Source organism: Lygodium microphyllum, chromosome 28 (genome assembly GCF_053477565.2).
Source record: "Lygodium microphyllum isolate KBCC chromosome 28, Lygodium_microphyllum_v1.1.10, whole genome shotgun sequence".
NCBI classification, from domain to species: domain Eukaryota; kingdom Viridiplantae; phylum Streptophyta; class Polypodiopsida; order Schizaeales; family Lygodiaceae; genus Lygodium; species Lygodium microphyllum.
Window position 1 is genome coordinate 71,020,106 of NC_141162.1, and position 18,977 is coordinate 71,039,082.

At 42.8% G+C, this 18,977-nt stretch overlaps 1 protein-coding gene across 2 annotated transcripts in view; it reads left to right on the top strand.

The window, feature by feature from the left end:
* The first annotated feature begins 264 nt into the window (after positions 1-264).
* LOC148011585 (ARID/BRIGHT DNA-binding domain-containing protein) overlaps positions 265-18,977 on the top strand; it is a 33,912-nt gene continuing 15,199 nt past the window's right edge. Inside the window, exons 1-7 of one of the 2 annotated variants that reach the window (XM_087670890.1) lie at positions 265-897; positions 986-1,177; positions 2,042-2,095; positions 2,179-2,267; positions 2,354-2,627; positions 2,929-2,985; positions 3,085-3,116. In XM_087670890.1, the coding sequence (XP_087527016.1) occupies positions 691-897; positions 986-1,177; positions 2,042-2,095; positions 2,179-2,267; positions 2,354-2,627; positions 2,929-2,985; positions 3,085-3,116 (905 nt within the window). In that variant the 5' untranslated portion in view covers positions 265-690. The remainder of the gene's footprint in view (positions 898-985; positions 1,178-2,041; positions 2,096-2,178; positions 2,268-2,353; positions 2,628-2,928; positions 2,986-3,084; positions 3,117-18,977) is intronic. The other variant, XM_087670891.1, reaches the window with a different exon arrangement.

The window sequence follows — 18,977 nt, forward strand, 5'->3', positions numbered from 1 at the left end:
AATACGACTCGATCTCGTCGTCTCCAACGGATTCGTAAGCTTGAGAGCTAAAGACCGACTCGTCATGTGAAAGAACTGCTCTCACACACACACACACACACAATCTCTCTCTCTCTCTCTCCGCTTTCGCGCTGCGTGATCGTATGATGCAGGGTATGGAGGAAGGGAGATTCGACTCCTCCATAAAAGTGAATGGGCTTATGATATCACAAACCAATAACAATAACGAAGCAATCGTTTTAATTGGTCCTTCGCTGCGTCGTATATTAAAAAGTGCATCATCGTTCGTGCCTGGAACGTTGGTATATAAAAGTTCCCTCCAAATTGATAAAAAGCGGACATTGGTACACAAGACCGAAAAATCGAACTCCAGAAGTAATGGATCACAAAATCCCATTTTTTGTAGTCATCGTTTCGATGGCCCAATCGAACCATTATTTTCCTCCGTTCGAATAGAATTGTGCCGGAACAGGCTTTTATCATCCTTGCGTCAGGAATCGGCTTGCTTCCTCTTCAGAAGATCTCCTGAGCGTGTTCGATATCTCCCCGCGCCCCCCGCGCCCTACTGCGTGGAAGAGCTTAAACGCAGGCTTTCTTGACACTCAGCAAATTCAAGGCATCTGAACTTTCGATTTTCTTAACTGTCCCGATACTGCGTGCTTCTCAATTTCTCGAAGTGATGTTCGAAAGATGATGAGATCAAAAAATGGGAAGCACTCATGCACGCTGCTGGCCATCCTTTGTGGTAAGAGGAAAGGCCTTTCCTCAAAACAGTCGAAGCTTTCTCAGATGTCTGACAGGGTCGACCTGCCCCCAGCAGAGAGTCCACACAACAGCACGAAATCAGGTTGTGTAGCTCGAGACATGTCTGGTTTAGTCACAGCCGGCCAAATAGAGGTAATGCTTTTCTCTTTTTTTTGTTAGTCAATGGCTAACCTGCACAGCGTTTAGAAATGTGATGTTTTTGGGTGCGTGATGACTACAGGTTCATGTCTTAGAGTGTCCAAAGAGAGAGGAGCTCAAACAAATGCTCGAATCACTGGAACCAGAATTTTTGTACTTTCAAGGTGATCACGTGCCTGGTGTTGATGAAATTGGCCCGCTTGAATTTGCCGATGGACCCATTTCTAGTCCAGAGAGCTTTACAGCTCTTTTTGGTGACAAACTGCCCGAACTGGTACACAGTATTTACCCTTTGTTGAGGAGCTCTCCAAGTAGGGGATAATTTAACATGTCAATGCGGTTGAAGCATATGTTGCACGTGTAGCTTCTTTTTGTTTTGCAGCTCAATACTGTTGCATCAATGGTTTATAGAGGGAAAGCCTTTAGAATTATTTGATCTTGGACAGTTCACTAGTCATACTCTTGTTGCCTGTATCCTCCTAGGTACTTACGTGGGGAGGGAATTCCAGTTGTTTTTTATCATGTTGGTGTGCAAATACAAAGTCATGAAAACTATAATCTTTGCCATGCAGACATTGTATGTGTAGCATCATGTTACTCATTAGGTCACACACTTCTATGTTATCTTCATCTCATATACCTTTCTTTGCAAAGACATTCTTACTGTACTTTTGTGAAGTCGTGAAAACTATAATCTCTGTCATGCAGACATTGTATGTGTAGCATCATGTTACTCATTAGGTCACACACTTCTATGTTATCTCCATCTCATAAACCTTTGCAAAGACATTCTTACTGTACTTATGCATCTTAGACACATATCTTGGTTCATAATCTCCTACTTATAATAACACCCATAACCTTCTGAGCAGTTGTATATTGGTGTCAGCTCTTTGGTATAGATTTGAACACTGAGCTCTTTTTTAGGCAAATGATTGAATCGTTTGGTCGTGATTTGTCTCTTACAAGCATTTTTTTGTCTGTTTCCTGGGTACTGCATGGGGATGGCAAACTCTTCTTATGTAATATGCTGTAGTTCAAGTGGTTAATAATCTATGCAAAAATAAGTGACAGCTGGTAAAGCAAACAAGATTCTTTCATTGAGCTAATGTAAGTTTACAATTTCTGAACATTGAAGGTGTATCTGGAGACTGCTGGAGCAGGCAAGCTTTGTGAAGTCTTGCAGAACAAGGTGATTAAGAGGTTACAGTGGGTGGTGCAAGCTAAAGAGTTGTGAATAAGATGGTTTTACATTCTTGGTTCTCTTGCACATAGGGGGTTGCACATGTTATCTTTTGGAAGGGTCCGATCACCTTTCCATGGGCTGCTCATTTTCGTCAGGCCCTGATTGCTGTTTTGAGAAGGTATAAGTTGAACTGATTGGCAATGTCATCTCTAATGCCAGGTTGTCCAGAGTTTCACTGTATTATCTGTTTCAAAATTATGACAGCTCTGCCAACCAGGTCTGGAGTGCTTTTCAATTGGCAAGTGCATCATTCAAGTTCTACCGAGGCAATCGTAGAATTCAAGGCACAGAAAATTTTTCAAAGAATCATAATGTGTTTCCTGTTATCCTAGGGGATGCACCATCAAAAATTCCTGAGCCACCTAAGGCTAAGGATTCCACAGATATCGATGGTGCAACTGCTATTTTTGCAAAAGTCCAAATCTATGATGATGACATAGAGTTACCCCTCCTTGTTCTAGCAGAGCCTCATGGACAGGTACTTGAATTTTTACTCGTGATTTATGCATATATGTTTAAGCTCTAGATTCTCTCAGTTGCTTATGTTTTGTTGATTGCTTTCATCTTTGGGTTGCACATGTCATCTTATGTGTCTGGTGGTATACAGTCATGTTTGAACTTTTTTTAAGAAACAGATGATTTCTTCGTATGTGAAACTAGTAGATCATGAAAAAAGAAAAGACTAATCACATCCATCGTTAGGCACATGATTTGCAGCAGAGAAAGAAAAAAAGGCTTCTATGCTTGCGCTAAAATTTTCTTAAAGATTCTTGTTGCAGGAAAACCTAGCTTATGGTGCATTAGAAGATGGTCTGAATGCTCTTCTTACTGTAGAAGTGAGTGAGATTTCATCCTGTTTGGAAGGTACAGGGTCATTGATGCAACATGTAGTTTAATTGGAATTGCCTAACTCTGGCCTTTTTTTAACGGTCCAGGTTAAAGGCATGCGGCTTCTGCAGAAAGTCAGGTAATCTATCAACAATTGCTATGCGTAATAGTATCTGCATATTGTAATGACCTCTCAACATGTTACATAACTGTCATTTTTCTTTACTGTGCACATATTATGTTTGTACCACATGGAGCCTTAATTCTTTATGTACTGTTGTTACTTTTAAGTTCCCTTTAAGTAGCACATATTATTTTGCCTGGATTTGTCTTGATATTGTCACATCTATGTTCACACATTGTGGGGTTGGTTGTTCTACTGTTCTCATATTATGATAGTTATCTCAATAATGCCTTCAAGGTACAGAACCTACAAATAAGTGTTCTATTAGTATGTTAATAGCAGGCATCCCAATTCCCATTGATGTGATGCTGATAAATAGGATTGCAGGACAGCTAAGCAGACAGACACCTACGTGATGCTCATCTGCAGGACTGCAGGGCTGCTAAGCTGATGGATACACATTCATTTGTCGTGGTCAGATATATGTCATCTTGTGCTTGATGCTTTCTCCTTTTTAATTTCAGAGCCAGATGTACCTATGTCTGCTTGCAGACTTCATGGTGTCCCAAACAAGCCAATAACCACATCACTGGACTACAAGGACCACATTTCAGATATGATTGCAAAGCCCTTGCAACCCGTTCTTAAGAACATGTTCAACAAGTAACATTAAGGCTGGGGATCTCTTGGATGTTACATTCAGGATTGGGCACATAATTGACAAGTCCTATAGGGTAGTAGTAGGGGATTATCAGAATACAGGAGACTCGTTGAGTGGGGAATCAGACTTTGTAGGGGATGCTCCACTTCCAAGTTTGGATACCATTTGCCTTGCCCTTTAGGTAACCTCTTGGCAAATGGTATCCAAACAGTCTGAGAGCCCCCTACATTGTAGTGGTCGGACCTCAACTCTTGAACCCACTTCTGCAACGACTCGCTTTTGTATGCAGTAGACTGTATAGGAGGGCGGCTTCAGGAGTTTGAGAGCAGTCTGCTGCTCCTTGGGAGAGGCATGGGAGCATGCCTACTTGTAGGTTCTACAGGAGGAAGAGGAATACTACATATGGGTAAATTCACTTGTTCCAGGTTCTAAAACAGTGAGAAGGATGGGGCAAGGGGCACTCTGCAAGAAAAAAGACATTTTCTGCTTGCTGTCCATGCTGTGTGCCTGTCCAAGATCAGACATTGCATTTCCTCCTTCCCCTTGTGAATGTTCAAACTGAGAGGCATCATCTTTGCTTGATCCCATCTCATTGAATGAAGACATCCTTGCTGTAATTGCTCAGCTGGATACAAATTCAGCACTAGAGCAAAGCTTTTGACTTCCGATTGGGTGCTTGGGGTCCACCAATTCAATTTCAGCACTAGAGCAAAGCTTCTGTCTTCCAATCGGGTGCCTAGGACCCACCGATTCAAATTGTTTGATTGTGTCTTGGAAATGGAACTATGAAAGCAGCCTTCTTTTTGGGAAAGGGTGGTAATGATCTGATTTAACTCTAATTATAGTAAGCAAATAAATTTATATAAATTGAAATACAAATGTGACCATTCAATCTTGGACATTTTAACACTTGATTTGTTAGAGTGCAGCGATGCGGAAGCGTGGGACCATGACTGAGAGAGAGAGTGAACACAGAGAGAAGAGAGAGAAAGAGACAGTGGAAGATGAAGATCTGCTGTATAAGGTGTGCTGTATACAAAGATATGCAGATATATACACGGGCGCAGTGCGTGGGACTGCGTGTCTCCACCTTGACGATGCAACCTGTTGTCCACCTCGAAGTATGCTGCAGTCTGCACGAATCTCCAGCCTGAAATCTGCAAACACAAGTGGAAACAATGTGCTGGCTGCCGGCTATAAATAGGCAGGAATAATGCGATAAAATATGGCAGGTCGGCTGCATTAAATGCAGCCGACTGGTACAGGTCTGTCCGACCTGCATCAGACTGCCACGTGGCAGCTAACATGGCCTGGTGACGTGGCTGCTTGCTCCATCAGGGGATGACCTGCTTTGCCAGGGGATGACAATCGCTAACACCCCCTCTCAGAGCCTGGACGGGGCAAAAGCCTGAGAGATCTGGCATGTCTCCGAAGTAGAGCTTGGGGAAGCGCCTTCGTAAACAAATCTGCAAGATTGTCCTCCGTCTTGCAGTACTTCACAGCTATGGTCTCATCCAGAAGCTTCTCCCTGATGAAGTGGTACTGGATCTCTATGTGCTTCGTCCGGGCATGGAAAACAGGATTCCGTGCCAAGGCAATGCAACTCTCATTGTCGCATCGCAGAAAAGTAGGACGAGTGTGGGGGCATCCAAGCTCCTCCAGCAATCTCCGAAGCCACACAGCCTCACATGTGGTGGAAGACGCGGCCCGATACTCCGCCTCAGTAGACGAAATGGCTACTGTGGGCTGCTTCTTGCTACTCCATGAGATAACACCTGCACCCAAGGTAAAACAGTAGCCTGTAGTAGACCGCTTGTGGTCCATATCGCTAGCCCAATCCGAGTCGGTCCAACCTGTAAGTACAAGATCTGAACCACCTGTGCCTGTTGGATAATGAATCCCTAAGTCAGAGGTCCCCCTCAAATACCGAAGTATCCTCTGAGCAGCCTACCAATGCACCGTCTGAGGTTCACTCATGAACCCCGCCAAGAGACCTACAGCAAAACAAAGATCAACACGAGTGTTGAGGAGCCAAATCAATGATCCAATCAACTAACGGTAGCGGGAAGCATCCGTCAAGGGAGAATCTGAATGTGAAGTGGCCTTCCAGTTTGGATCCATAGGAGTAGAAATGGTCCGACAATCCTCCATCGCAAAAGAAACCAAGAGCTCCTGTACATATCTCTGCTGAGAGATGAAAATCCCCCTCTGAGACTGATAAATCTCATGGCCCAAGAAGAAGTGGAGTAGACCCAAGTCCGTCATCTCGAACGTCTGATGTAAAGCTGCCTTCGTCTCTTTGACCTTCTGTGCATGATCACCTGTGACAATCGAATCGTCAACATACAACACAAAAAGCACACAACCAGCCTCGGAAGTGTGTACATAAAGCTGCGGATTGGCCTTGGAGCGCCGATATCCCAACTGTAACTAAGGAACGAGTTAATCTTCTCGTTCCATGCACGTGGAGCCTGCTTGAGGCCATACAAGGCTTTCTTTAACTTGTAGACTTGCCCATCTGAAGATCCAAAGCCAGGAGGCTGCTCTACATAGATCTCCTTCAAATCACCATTGAGGAAGGCCGACTTCACATCCAACTGGTAGACAGGCCACCTCCTATGGCCAGCCAAGGCAATAACAGCTCGAATAGTCGCCATACGAGCAGTGGGGGTAAAAGTATCATGACAGTTAATCCTGGGGCGTTGTGCAAAACCTTTAGCAACAAGGCGAGCCTTGTGCTTGTCCAAAGAACCATCGCTAAGGTACTTGGTCTTGAAGACCCATTTGACGCTAATCACCTTTTTATGCGAGGGACGAGGCATGAGATACCAAGTGCCATTTCTCTTAATAGCCTCCAACTCGGCTTCCATAGCTTTCTTCCATGGTGCAGACTGTAAAGCCTCCTTCACGGAGGTGGGCTCTTGATCCTGCATAACACGGGTCATCAAACAATAGTTAGAGCAAACAAGCTCCGTAGAATGTGCCTGGTGCCTCTGTGACCGCCGCGAACCATCCTGCGGTCCCCACTCCTCAAGGACCCCCTCGATCCCTGAATCTCGGAGTGTGTCACGGGCCCAACGAGGAGGAGGCCGGACCTCTCCTCGTCGCCCTCCATCAGCTGAAGACTCTGGGATATCCATCGGTGGTAACTCCTCAGGGATAACCGGTGGAAGAGTAGACTCTGTATCAGAAACAGAATCGGAATCAAAAGGCGCTGGCTCCAAAGGAACTGTCTCGGGAGCCCAACTCTCCCCTGGATCTCCGAGAACGGGATGCTCCTCACCCGTTGCTATGGTCGGAACCTCCACGAACCGCACATCTCGATTGGTGTACACATCCTGCTTTACGGGATCATACAAGCGATAGCCTTGGGACCGAGAGCTGTAGCCAGCGAACACCTGTCTTCGGGAAGCCGCTTCAAATTTATCACGATGAGTCTTGGGAATGTGAACATAGGCATCACACCCAAAAACCCTAAAATAAGAAACATCGGGCTTAGTTCCAAAGTAAGCCTCAAAAGGTGTCATCCCATCAACAGCCGAAGTGGGGGATCGGTTGAGGATGTGGATAGCAGTAGCCACAGCCTCGGCCCACAGAAACTGAGGTGTCTGTCAGTGCTCCATCATGGTGCGTGCCATCTCGATCACACTTCGGTTCTTCCGTTCAAGAATGCCATTTTCTTGAGGAGTGTTGGTGTTAGTAAACTCCTGGTGAATGCCTCTACCTGCACAAAAACGAGCAAACTCATGAGAAACAAATTCACCACCCTTGTCGGAGTGCAAGGTCTTCAATCGCCGGCCCGATCGGTTCTCCTCAAAGAGAAGCCAATCCTTGAAGTGGGAGAAAGCCTCCGACTTCAACGCCAAGAAGTAGGCCCAAGTCATCCTGCTGTAGTCATCTACGATCAACATGAAATACGAGCTTCCTTTCAAGGACTCGTTCCGCATAGGGCCACAAAGATTCGTAGATACAAGCTCCATCGGGAAAGTAGACCGCCGCGAAGCTTTGTTGGGAATCGCATCCCTATGCTGCTTCCCACGAATGCAGGAGACGCATGGCTGCTGGCTCACTACTATGTCCGGCAACCCTCGAACAAGCTGTCCACGGGACGTCCTCCGAAGATAATCATAGTTTAGGTGATCAAACCGAGCATGCCAGAGCTCGGACTGTGTCTGAGAGGTAAGAAGAAGAGTAGGAAGAGCGGTAGAAGACGTTAATTTGTAGATGCCGTTCTCCTCATATCCTGATGAGAGAACCTTCCGTGATCCACGATCAAGGACTCGTACCGAATCACTGTCAAACTCCACCAAAAGTCCAAGGGAACAAATCTTATGAACCGAAAGTAGATGATACCCTAAACCTGGCACATGCAACACCTTTGAGGTATGGGTACCACCATGTCCATCTGGAATAAGCTGCATCTCACCCTGTCCTGCAATAGACACCGAAGAGCTATCTTTGATGAGAATCTGCCCACGCGAAGGTCGCAACTGGGCAACACCAACTGATAAAGGAGTCATGTGCCGGGAGGCACCACTGTCTATGATCCACTCTCGAGTCTGGGGGGCTGTCATCGCAGCATCAAAAGCCTTCGGTGTAGAGTCCTCAATTACTGCTAGATGAAGAAACACAGCTGATGAGGGTGCAGCCACTGCTCCAGAATCCTTCGAGTCCTTCTTGTTGGTGTCCTTCTTGTCTTTGTCGGGGCAATCCTTCTTCCAATGGCCAGTCTTACCACAAATATGGCATGTGGATTCTTTTTCCTTGTCCTTCTTTGGCTTGTTGTCCTCCTTCTTCTTCTTTTGGTCCTTCCCCTTCTTCTTAGAGGCTTCACTTGTCAAGGCTTCCGACTTGGAAGCATGCTATCCCTTCAGTTCCTGCTCTTGGTCCAAGACCATACGAACCAACTCTTTCCATTGAAGAGTAGATTCACGCCCCGAAGCAAATAAGGGCGGAGTAAAAAGCACCGAATCGTGGCGGCAACTGGAACAAGAGTGTGATTGCCATGTCTTCGGAGGAAATTGGTTTCCCCACATTCTGAACCTGCATCTGAAGCTGTCTAAGCTTGTTGATGTGCTCCCTCAATGGAGAAGACTTGTTCACGGACAAGGTTCGCATTTGCACCTCCAAAGAAACCCTCTTCATAAGGGTCATCCGGTTATACATCTGGTCAAGCTCCAGCCATATCTCCTGAGCCACCGTCAAGTGCTCGATGTGGGCTATCACGGCTGTATTACAAGACAGAAAAAGAAAAGAATGAATCCGGGCATTCAGTTTGTCCCAGTGAGATTGGGCCTTGGCCAACTCCGCACGAGCATCGGAAGAGAGTTTGGACTCATCTCTCACCAAGGGCCGGTCGATCTTCTCCTGTACAAGCTCTACCAAATCGTAAGACTCAAGGATGGCCAACATCATCACGCGCCAGATGCGGTAATTGTCGCCATCGAGCTTTTGATCTGAGGGAAGAGCCGGTAAGACATGCACCTTCCGATCCATGATCGTCTGGAACTCCAAGTCAATCTCTGTAGACATCTTCACCTGTAATGCGTGCACAAACGCAAAAGCAGCCCCCTCTGACTATGTAAACGCAGCCTGCTAGGGCTCTTTCTTCCGCGTTCCGAACCTTCTTCGCGCGCCGGAGGCGATGAAAAAGTAAAACCTGCACTTGAAAGCTGAAAACACAGCCTTCCTCCTCTTCAAACAGCAGCAAACAGCAGCAAATTTACCAATTGGACTCCTTTTCCGCGCGCCCACTCTCGCTTCAGCCTTGATCCGATGCGTAGCCCTCCCACTCGCCCTCGAATGCTAGAAACACAGCCTTTTGTCGCGATGGAATCTCCTCTTCAGGCAGGTTTTTCACTCAGTCAGCCCTTCTTCATTGCTCTAATACCATGTCAGAGTGCAGCGATGCGGAAGCGTGGGACCAAGACTGAGAGAGAGAGTGAACACAGAGAGAAGAGAGAGAAAGAGATAGTGGAAGATGAAGATCTGCTGTATACAAAGATATGCAGATATATACATGGGCGCAGTGCGCGGGACTGTGTGTCTCCACCTCGACGATTCAACCTGCTGTCCACCTCGAAGTATGCTGCAGTCTGCACGAATCTCCAGCCTGAAATCTGCAAACACAAGTGGAAACAATGTGTTGGCTGTTGGCTATAAATAGCCAGGAATAATGCGATAAAATATGGCAGGTCGGCTGCATTAAATGCAGGAATAATGCGATAAATAGCCAGGAATAATGCGATAAAATATGGCAGGTCGGCTGCATTTAATGCAGCCGACTGGTACAGGTCTGTCCGACCTGCACCAGACTGCCACGTGGTAGCTGACGTGGCCTGGTGACGTGGCTGCCTGCTCCGCCAGGGGATGACCTGCTCCGCCAGGAGATGACAATCGCTAACATGATTGGCCCCAAAACTTGGTGCCCCTTGCAGTATTTCTTTAACTTGAATTGGACAAATGCCTCTTGTTGTCACAAATGACCAGCGAGCTTTCAAACCAATTTTCCCCTTCGTTTGCTGGAGGAATTGGCCTTTACTGTGCTCCTTCGGTGGCATATTCAGCCCCAATTTCAGGGTTGAATGGTTGGTCTCTTGAATCTCTTTAAATTCTCCAATTTTAGTTGCTAAAATTCAAGTCCTAGGCTTGCAAGTTTGGGTACACTTTTCGAGGTGGCTGTTAACCCTAATCCTTGTTGTAAATTAGTGTTTATAGTAAAGATTCTTCAAAATCTCCATGTCCAATGGCTGAAATTGTTGGAATTTGGTGAGGGAATTTGAGATTTGATTGAAGAATGAGAGAGAATGCTGAGGAAGAGAAAATTTCGAGTTTCTTCGTGTGAAAATGGTAGAAATCAGTTGTTGCGTTCTTGGAACAGCTTGAGCCTTGTATAGTAGTCGCCTACAACTATAGAAGTTCTCAATCTGCTGTCGTCTGGGGTCAAGCTGTTGTCGTTTGGATCCTAGGGTCTTGAAACTGCTATCGCCTGGTGCTAGGGTGGATCTTGATGGTTGGAAACCTCCTTGATCAATTGGCGCCTACTCGAACAATATTCTCCTCAGTTGGCTAGACTTAGAATGCTCTCTTTCTCTCTCTCTCTTCCCTACCCCCCCGCCCCAAGCTTGAGCCTTGTAATAGTAGTTGCCTATAGCTAGAAGTTCTCAATTTGTTGTCACTTGGATCCTAGGGACTTGAAATTGCTATCACCTAGTGTCAGGGTCGAAACCTCCTTGATCAGCTACGCCTACTTGAACAACATTCTCCTCAGTTGGCTAGACTTAGAATGCTTTCTCTCTCTCCTAACCCCCCCTCCCTTGCACTATTTCCTAAGCCTCCCATTAGCCTCCTCTCACTTTCATGGAAAAGTTTTGCTAAGTGGCAGCCTTCCTAATCCATTTTTAGCAAATTCTTTCGTTATTAAATTAATATTAAAAAATTAATAATTATTTCTTACCCAAAAAGTTAAATAGACCAATCAATAATTAAATTGGCTAGGCCAATTTGTCACCCAAGTATTCCTCTGCACTTATTAGCCTTGGACTAGCATTAATTAATTAGATGATGCGAAGTCCCTAGTGTCACCATTGACACTCAAGGTTAATCTAGTGATCTAGGCTAATTTTTGACACTAGGTGTTAGCATGATAGTTAGCTCATGTGTGAGTTTGTGCATGGCATTTAGGGTTGGGAACATTGTCCTTATTCTAGGCATTTTTATTGTGATATATTCGTATCATTTTAGGCATTTTATGCCAGTTGACTAGCATTTAATGCTGGTTGATGAGCTGCTGTTTTTGACACATTTATTGTCTATTTATTAGGACTTCTCTTTCTCAGTCATATCATCATTCATTAGGTGGACTTGTTAGAGAGAGGAGCTCGTGCTAGTGCCCACACAGTTAGTGACTCATTGTTGTACGCGATTGTCTTGTATTTGGTATATGGATTCTATTACCCAAGCATTCTTGTGAGTTCTCTTCTTTTGCAATGTTCTTAAAGTCTTCGCTATTGGTTTGGCTGTATTCTCTCTTGCAAGACATCTCTTGAAGCATGGTTGAAGCTTCAAATGTTGTTTGAGGCACCTTTCCCCATGTGTGCAGTGACCTTTTATAAACAGTTTAGTACGTGAAGTTTGAGCCTAAGGACACCATTCAGTCATTTTGGCTCTGTGTTACAGAGGTCTAAGACCAGCTTTGATACATGCAGTTTGCCCTTCTAGAGGCACATCTCGTGGGAATGGTACTGTACAAGCTTTCCCTAGAGTTTGATGGAGGCTCATCTCGTGGGAATGTTTGATAGAGAGTGGGATTGGATTCTAGTCTTGTACTCGCATGAGGGGACACTTTGGCGGTTTGCCCAAAGGCGGAAATCCATGGTCACATATTTTCAGAGGCATTTTTAATAGGATAGTCTTATAAGTTACTGCAAGACATTGATGATGAACACAGACATGCTATGGTTCATTTCTATTTTTAGAAGCTAGTACAATCGATATCGATATCAGATTCTCTATGTGGCACCTTGGTGGTGGCTTGATCACCCATTGCTTGGATATCCATGGTTTTACTCTAGTGGTTCTATATTGTATGGACTATGATGAGTTATTCTCCTTGCATCATTGTATCAGATCACCCATGATTTCAGAGATGGTGTTAGTAGGATTGCCAGCTCATGTGTGAGTTTGTGTATGGCATTTAGGACTGGGCATATTGTTCATTTTTAGGCATTTTTAATGTGGTTTATTTGTAGCATTTTAGGCATTTTATGCTAGTTGGCTATTATTCAATGCTACTCGACCAATTGTTGTTTTTGGCATATTTATAGCCTATTTATTATGGCTCCTCCTCCTCAATCATATCATTATTGATGTCATGAGGACATGCATTTTTGAAACCTCACTTAACATGTGGATTAATTTTTAATCACATGGTTAAGTAAATATTGCACATGTGAGGTGTAACTGGGGTTAGAGTAAATTTATGAGCTCGAGACTCGAGGAAATCACAGGATGTCAAAGGAAAAAGTTGCTATAAGTTATGTTGCATAGGTACTTGGTGGTATCTGGTGCCAATTGTTGGCCTAGGTCATTCATTTGGCCATAAGTGTCAGTTGGTGACACTAGAGATGTGGTGTTTAATGGTACCTAATACCAATATGATGGTCAAAGATGGCGTAGAGACACTTGGGAATGGAAGATGCCTAGCCAATTTAATTATTGGTTAGTCAGATTATTTTTCAGGGCACCGAAATAATTATTAGATTAATTCTTAGTATTTAAAGATTGAAAATTAATATTTAATTATGGCTAATGCTGGAAAAACCATTTGGGAAGGCTGCTACTTATAAAAAATGCCCATACAAGACTAAAATACGTCTTTAGAGGCTGGAGAGAGGCATTTTTAATGTATTCGGCTTGCAAGAGAGGGGGAGGAGATGCTGCTGGTCTGATTTGCAGCCATTGGAGGACCTTGTGAGGTAGCCAGGGGCAAGAAAAGACCAATCAATAGCATCTCTTTCTCTCATCTCCCAGCCATTTCACAGTCTTACTTTGAAGATCTCAACATTTAGACCCTTGGAGACTGAGAAATTGCAAATTTCTCTGCTGTAAATTCTAAGTTACAGCAGAAATTAGGGCTTAGCCGCAGCCTCAGGAAGCGTGCCAGAAATTGGAAGCTCCAAGACTTGGATTTTTCAGGGCTGAAGGTGAATTTCAGCTAAATTCAGGTGGAGGACTAGCGAGCCATTGAATTTGAGGCATTTCCATCACCTATGAAGTAGGTGAAGGCCAATTAAGTGCTTGAATCAAGGGGCAAAATAGATTGAAGACTTGCTGGTCACTTTGGACAGCAAGGGGAGTTTGGGTTGCAAAGGGGATCGGGAGAATCCCATTGTAAATCAACTTCTTCTTCAATAAAGCTAAAGAAATACCGAAAGGGGCGTCAATTTTGGGGCCAATTAGGTGTGCATTATTCAAGATCAGTAGGTAAATTTGTATTTTCAGATTTGCATTCTGTTGTAATTAAGTTGTAATCAAGGATTTACCACCCATCCATGGAAGGAAGGTTGGTTTCAATTCACCAGTGGACTTCTTGTTGGAGAGAGGAGCCGATGCTAGTATCCACGCAACCAATGACTCACTATTATATGTGACTTTCTCGTGTTTGATATATGGACTCCATTTCTCGAGCATTCTTGTAAGTCTCTTCTTTTGCAGTATTCTTCTTTTCTCTGCCTTGTGTTCAACAGCCTATTTCAGCATGTGTATATGCTTCCGTTGCTGCATCCACTTCTGACACTAGGTACCACCACCTAGTGCTTATCAAATATAACCTAATATAACTTTTGCCTTTGGCGCCAAATGATATCTTGGGGTCCTTGGCCCATATCACAAAATAGCTTGCATGCACATTACATATGCACCTCAGTTCGCACATTTGATTATTAACTTAATCAAATATCCAACAAAGCATAAGCAAAGTATCAAAATTTCATGCTATCGTGATAGAGACATGCTAAACACAAGGCTTCAGCTATTGACAATGGTCTATCATGGCCTCGAAGTGGCAGTTCCCAGATCCCCAATTGTTAATACCATTGAAAACACTTGTGCAAGGCATCCACTCGGCACAAACCTTGAATACAAGTACAAGACAAGAAACTTACCTTGTTGTACCCACAACCTAGAACACGTACCTACCTTGAATACAAGTACAAGACAAGAAACTTACCTTGTTGTACCCACCACTTTCAACATGTGTCTCCTGTCTATGCCTCTCTCGCTAGCAGTGTCCCATACCACCCTAAACGAGATGAAAACTTACCTAAGAGGTGTGAATCTTCACAGTTCCATGAATGAAAGTGGTTTTGTGCGTGTCATTGAGTCTCTTGCCAGTTAGCAGATTGATGCTCTAATGCCAATGAAACACCCACCTAGGATCCAACTTGTACACGAGAGATGACACAAGCTATATCCATGAATATAAAGGGATTAGATATCAGACTCATCACCCATCCATAGAGCCACATGGGCTTACCCTTGAGCCTGGGAGCTAGCAGCATTCCAGGTCATGACCACGTCTCAAGGATTGGCGTTCCATGTTGCTAGTCCACACCATCCTAGTGTACAAACATATTGGCCTATGGACCAAAGGTCCAAGAGTGGGGATCACACTATAAATGTGCATAATAGGGCATTGAGTTCGATAGAACCGCACAATCATATCTTATTCCAAGGCAAGTAGTGGCTTGAGATTTTGACTTCATCTCAAATGAGAAATATACTCCACTTTTTACCCGTATTAATCTATCCTTTGATAACGTTGGATTTCCATTCAATTGGCTCACAAGTGTGCTCTTGCACAAAGTCTTTCGATCAACTTCCACAGAAGGTTGCTTAAGCAGAAAAGCGAGGCATTAGACGCCTTTAAAAAGTTTTATGCTCTTGTTAGTACTCAAAAGGGCTTAAAATTAAAATGCATAAGAGCAGACAATGGGGGAGAGTATGTATCTAAAGACTTCACTAAGTTTTGTGATGTCAATGGGATTAAATGAGAGCTTACAGCCCCTTATAATCCGTCATCTAATGGTGTGACTGAGCAAATGAATCACACTTTATGTGAGAAGATTCGGTGCATGTTGTCCACATCTAATCTCTTGCAATTGTTTTGGGGAGAGACACTTAAAAATCATGGTACATATGTACAACCGATCTCCACATCGTGCACTTGAAAGTGGCATCCATGAAGAGGTTCGGTCTAGCAAGCTTGCTTCATACGACCACTTAAGGGTCTTTGGCTGTGAATGCTATGTATATGAACCTATTGATAGCAGAACCGAACGTGACATGAAATCCATAGAGGCATCTTCATGGGTTATGGAGATGAAGGTGAAATGGGCTATAGAGTTTGGGTTCCCAGCATGAAGAAGGTGCTACGTAGCCAAGATGTGGTATTTAATGAGTCAAAGCTGTTGAAAAATACCACATCTAGTGATTTAGACAAAAGAAAGTGAAATTTCAACATGATCAGCCACTTGAACAACTATCAGCCACCAGTGAAAATTCAGCTCCATTTGATGCTGGTTATGATAATCAGTGTATCATCATCGAGCCAGATGACCATGGGCGGTAAAGAGATGCTGAAAATTAGCTTGGGCAACAAAATCAGCATGCTGAAAATGAATTATAGCAGCTTGGAAATGTAGTTCAGCTAGAAACTCCAAGTATTTCTTTTAAACTTTTAGCAGAGGTTAAAAAAAAAAGCAAGTAGTTGCGAAGATTGTTTCGTAAATAAGACTGTCTTTGGTCCTCATGACCGTTTAAAGGTCTGTGGTGATATCAACAACCAAACAGCTATAGTTTTGTTTGAGAATGGTTCTGCTCATACTTTCCTTTCTTCTCAATTGGTGTAGAGACTTTGGCTCCATATGGCACCCATAGATTGAGAATATTGTATTCGATATATGGAGAGCCCGATTATGAATTGTTAGGATTAAATGGTGTGGAGGTTAGATCTATTGATCCAATAGTACTGCGAGTCTTTGAACTTTCATTTGATGAGTTTGGACCCTCAATGTCATCCTTGCCATGCCATAATTCTTTGGTATGTCCTTCTCTTTGTACATTGATTATAAATCTCTTGTACTTTCTTTTTGAACAAGATGGTCGCTTTAATGTGATCAAGGATTGTCCACCTTTGAGATCATGGAATCTACTGTACATATGATGTCAGCTTTGGAATTCAGTAGATATCTTCATGATTCATATGTTGTTACCTATATTTGTTTTGTTGAAAAAGTTCAATCATTTGCCATATAATGTAATTCTCTTTTTTATAATAATAATGTTAATTCTAATTTAGATATGAGTAAAAGTTTGGCTCCCATTCTATGGCTTCTTTCAAAAGTTCATTAAGGACTATGTTCACATAGTTGAAACCTTAACATATTTGCTTTAAGGATATCCAAAGTAAGAAAAAGCATGTTAGTTCAACGCTAGTTGTTTGGATAAGTGAGCTCGATCAATGTTTTTAAACATTGAAACGGTTGGTTACTATTGCATCAATGTTATAGAGTATCAATTCAAATAAATATTTTTAGGTTTATATATGAGTGATTATGCTATGGGTGTTGTTCGTTATCAAGATAGCTGGTCTGTTACATTTGAGAGCTGTAAGCTCATCATAGATGCCCAAATAGATTGTATCACTCAAGAGAAGGAATTATTAGCAATCATCCATGTGCTTAAAATTTGGTGTAATTATTTGTATGGTGCCTAGTTCTTTATTTGGACTAACCACCATTTCTTACAATGATCAGCCCTATGTCTATGGCCATAAGGTGAGATGGCCAAAGCTTATGCAATAGTTTGACTTTGGGATATGTTATTGAAATGGCGCGATTAATATGATTGCTGATGCTAAAACTAGCCTTCTGTCTTTGAAAGGGTGCTAGATGACTTGATTTAACATCAAGCATAAAATTCACATAACCTTGTAGTTGTTCCCAAGCTTTTAATAGCTTGCACATCTTGGATTGTGATGTATGTTTGCCACCACATTGCTGATGGCATTGATTGTTATCGGTGACTCGAACTTGTTATTAGAGACCTTGCTTTGCTCTTTGTTTGGACACTACTCTGCTATGCGGCATTGATTGTTATCAATGACTTGAACTTGTTATCATAGACCTCTCTTTGCCCTTTGTTTGGACACTACTCCACTATGTGGCATGTTTGTCCACATTTAAAATACTTCTTTCTTTTGTGAAGCGTTGCTTTTCTTCTTCAAAAAGTTTATTGGATTGTGGATATAAATTGAAGCAAAATTGAGGAGCAGCTTAGGTGCATAAGGCTTCGTCTATGTTTTATTTGATGGCTGCTCATTATGTTTCATTTCCCATGTCTTGGCATGGTCAATGAGTTTCTAAAACTCGAACAATCATGAGGATTAAGGGTAGTATGAAGTTTGAAATGTAAACATCCTTGGAACTTTCTTTGTGTTTCAGATCTGTTGATTTTCTTGAAGTGTTGGGCCTTTAAAATTAGCCACCAAAACCTCTTTGTATAATCATCAAATCACTCATTCTTTTGTTTCTAGAGTCAATCCATTCCATCTTTACATCTCTTTTGAAATTAATAGGAAGAAATCGGTTGTGTAGCATGTAAACAAAGGATCTCGATGACTTTTGGAAAGCATGTTCATATTCCAATCCTATCCACCAATTATGGGCTAGGTTGGTCAAATATGGGCCTGCAAACGTAATTCTTTTCTTTTTCTTTATAGTTGACATGACCATACAAGATTTGGAATCGATGGATAAACTAAATAAGATAATGATTATTTGAACATGATACTTGGTGAATTTGATATTCTTTTGAAGTTAAGGTAGTGATTTGGTCTTCTTCTTATGTCGTTTGAAGATGATGAAGTGGTTGATTAGGATGACAATGGAGACGAGGGTGGAGAATGCCAACACCTTTGTTAATAATGAGATCTTCCATGAGAAGGGTGTGGCTTGAGGAGGTTCCATTGAAAAAGACCCGAGATGAATTGGAAGAAGAGCATGGACTTTGACATGATCTCTTTCATTGTTTTGAAGTGGGTTGGCTCCTTTCATTTGTTCCACTTCGCCTCTTGGAAGTAGTTGGGCTTGTTGATCAGCACTTTTCATTGCTATGGCTTTATCCCATGGCTCATTGAATAGCATTGGATTGTTTCCTTGAAACTCTTAAGAAAAGTATACTTGAGCAGTCAATGCAAGAGTTGAAAACAAACTAACTCATACTTGTGAGCACTAGTGTTTTCCAAAGCTATGATACATTGTAAGTGCTCTGTACAAGATAATATGATTAATAGTTATAATATTCACTTACTTCTAAGAGTTAATATTTCAAGAGAATTGAAAGAGCGAACACTTGAAGGTGAATGCGATAGTTATTCAGTAAGTTATAGACATGGATACACAAAAGAGATGGAGACAAGTTGATAGTTGAAGATGGGCAACCACACAAAAGAGATGGAGACAAGTTGAGGGTTGAGGGTTGTAGTTTTGTCACACAAAAGAAAATGTCTAAGGTAGACATATCATTTAGTAAGGATGAGAAAACTTGTTGGAGAAATATTTCCTTCAGTAATGTACAAGTAGTATGTGTTTGCTTTGTATATCTACAAGTTGCTTCCGATATTATATGCTTGGTCATCTATTTGTGCTCATTTG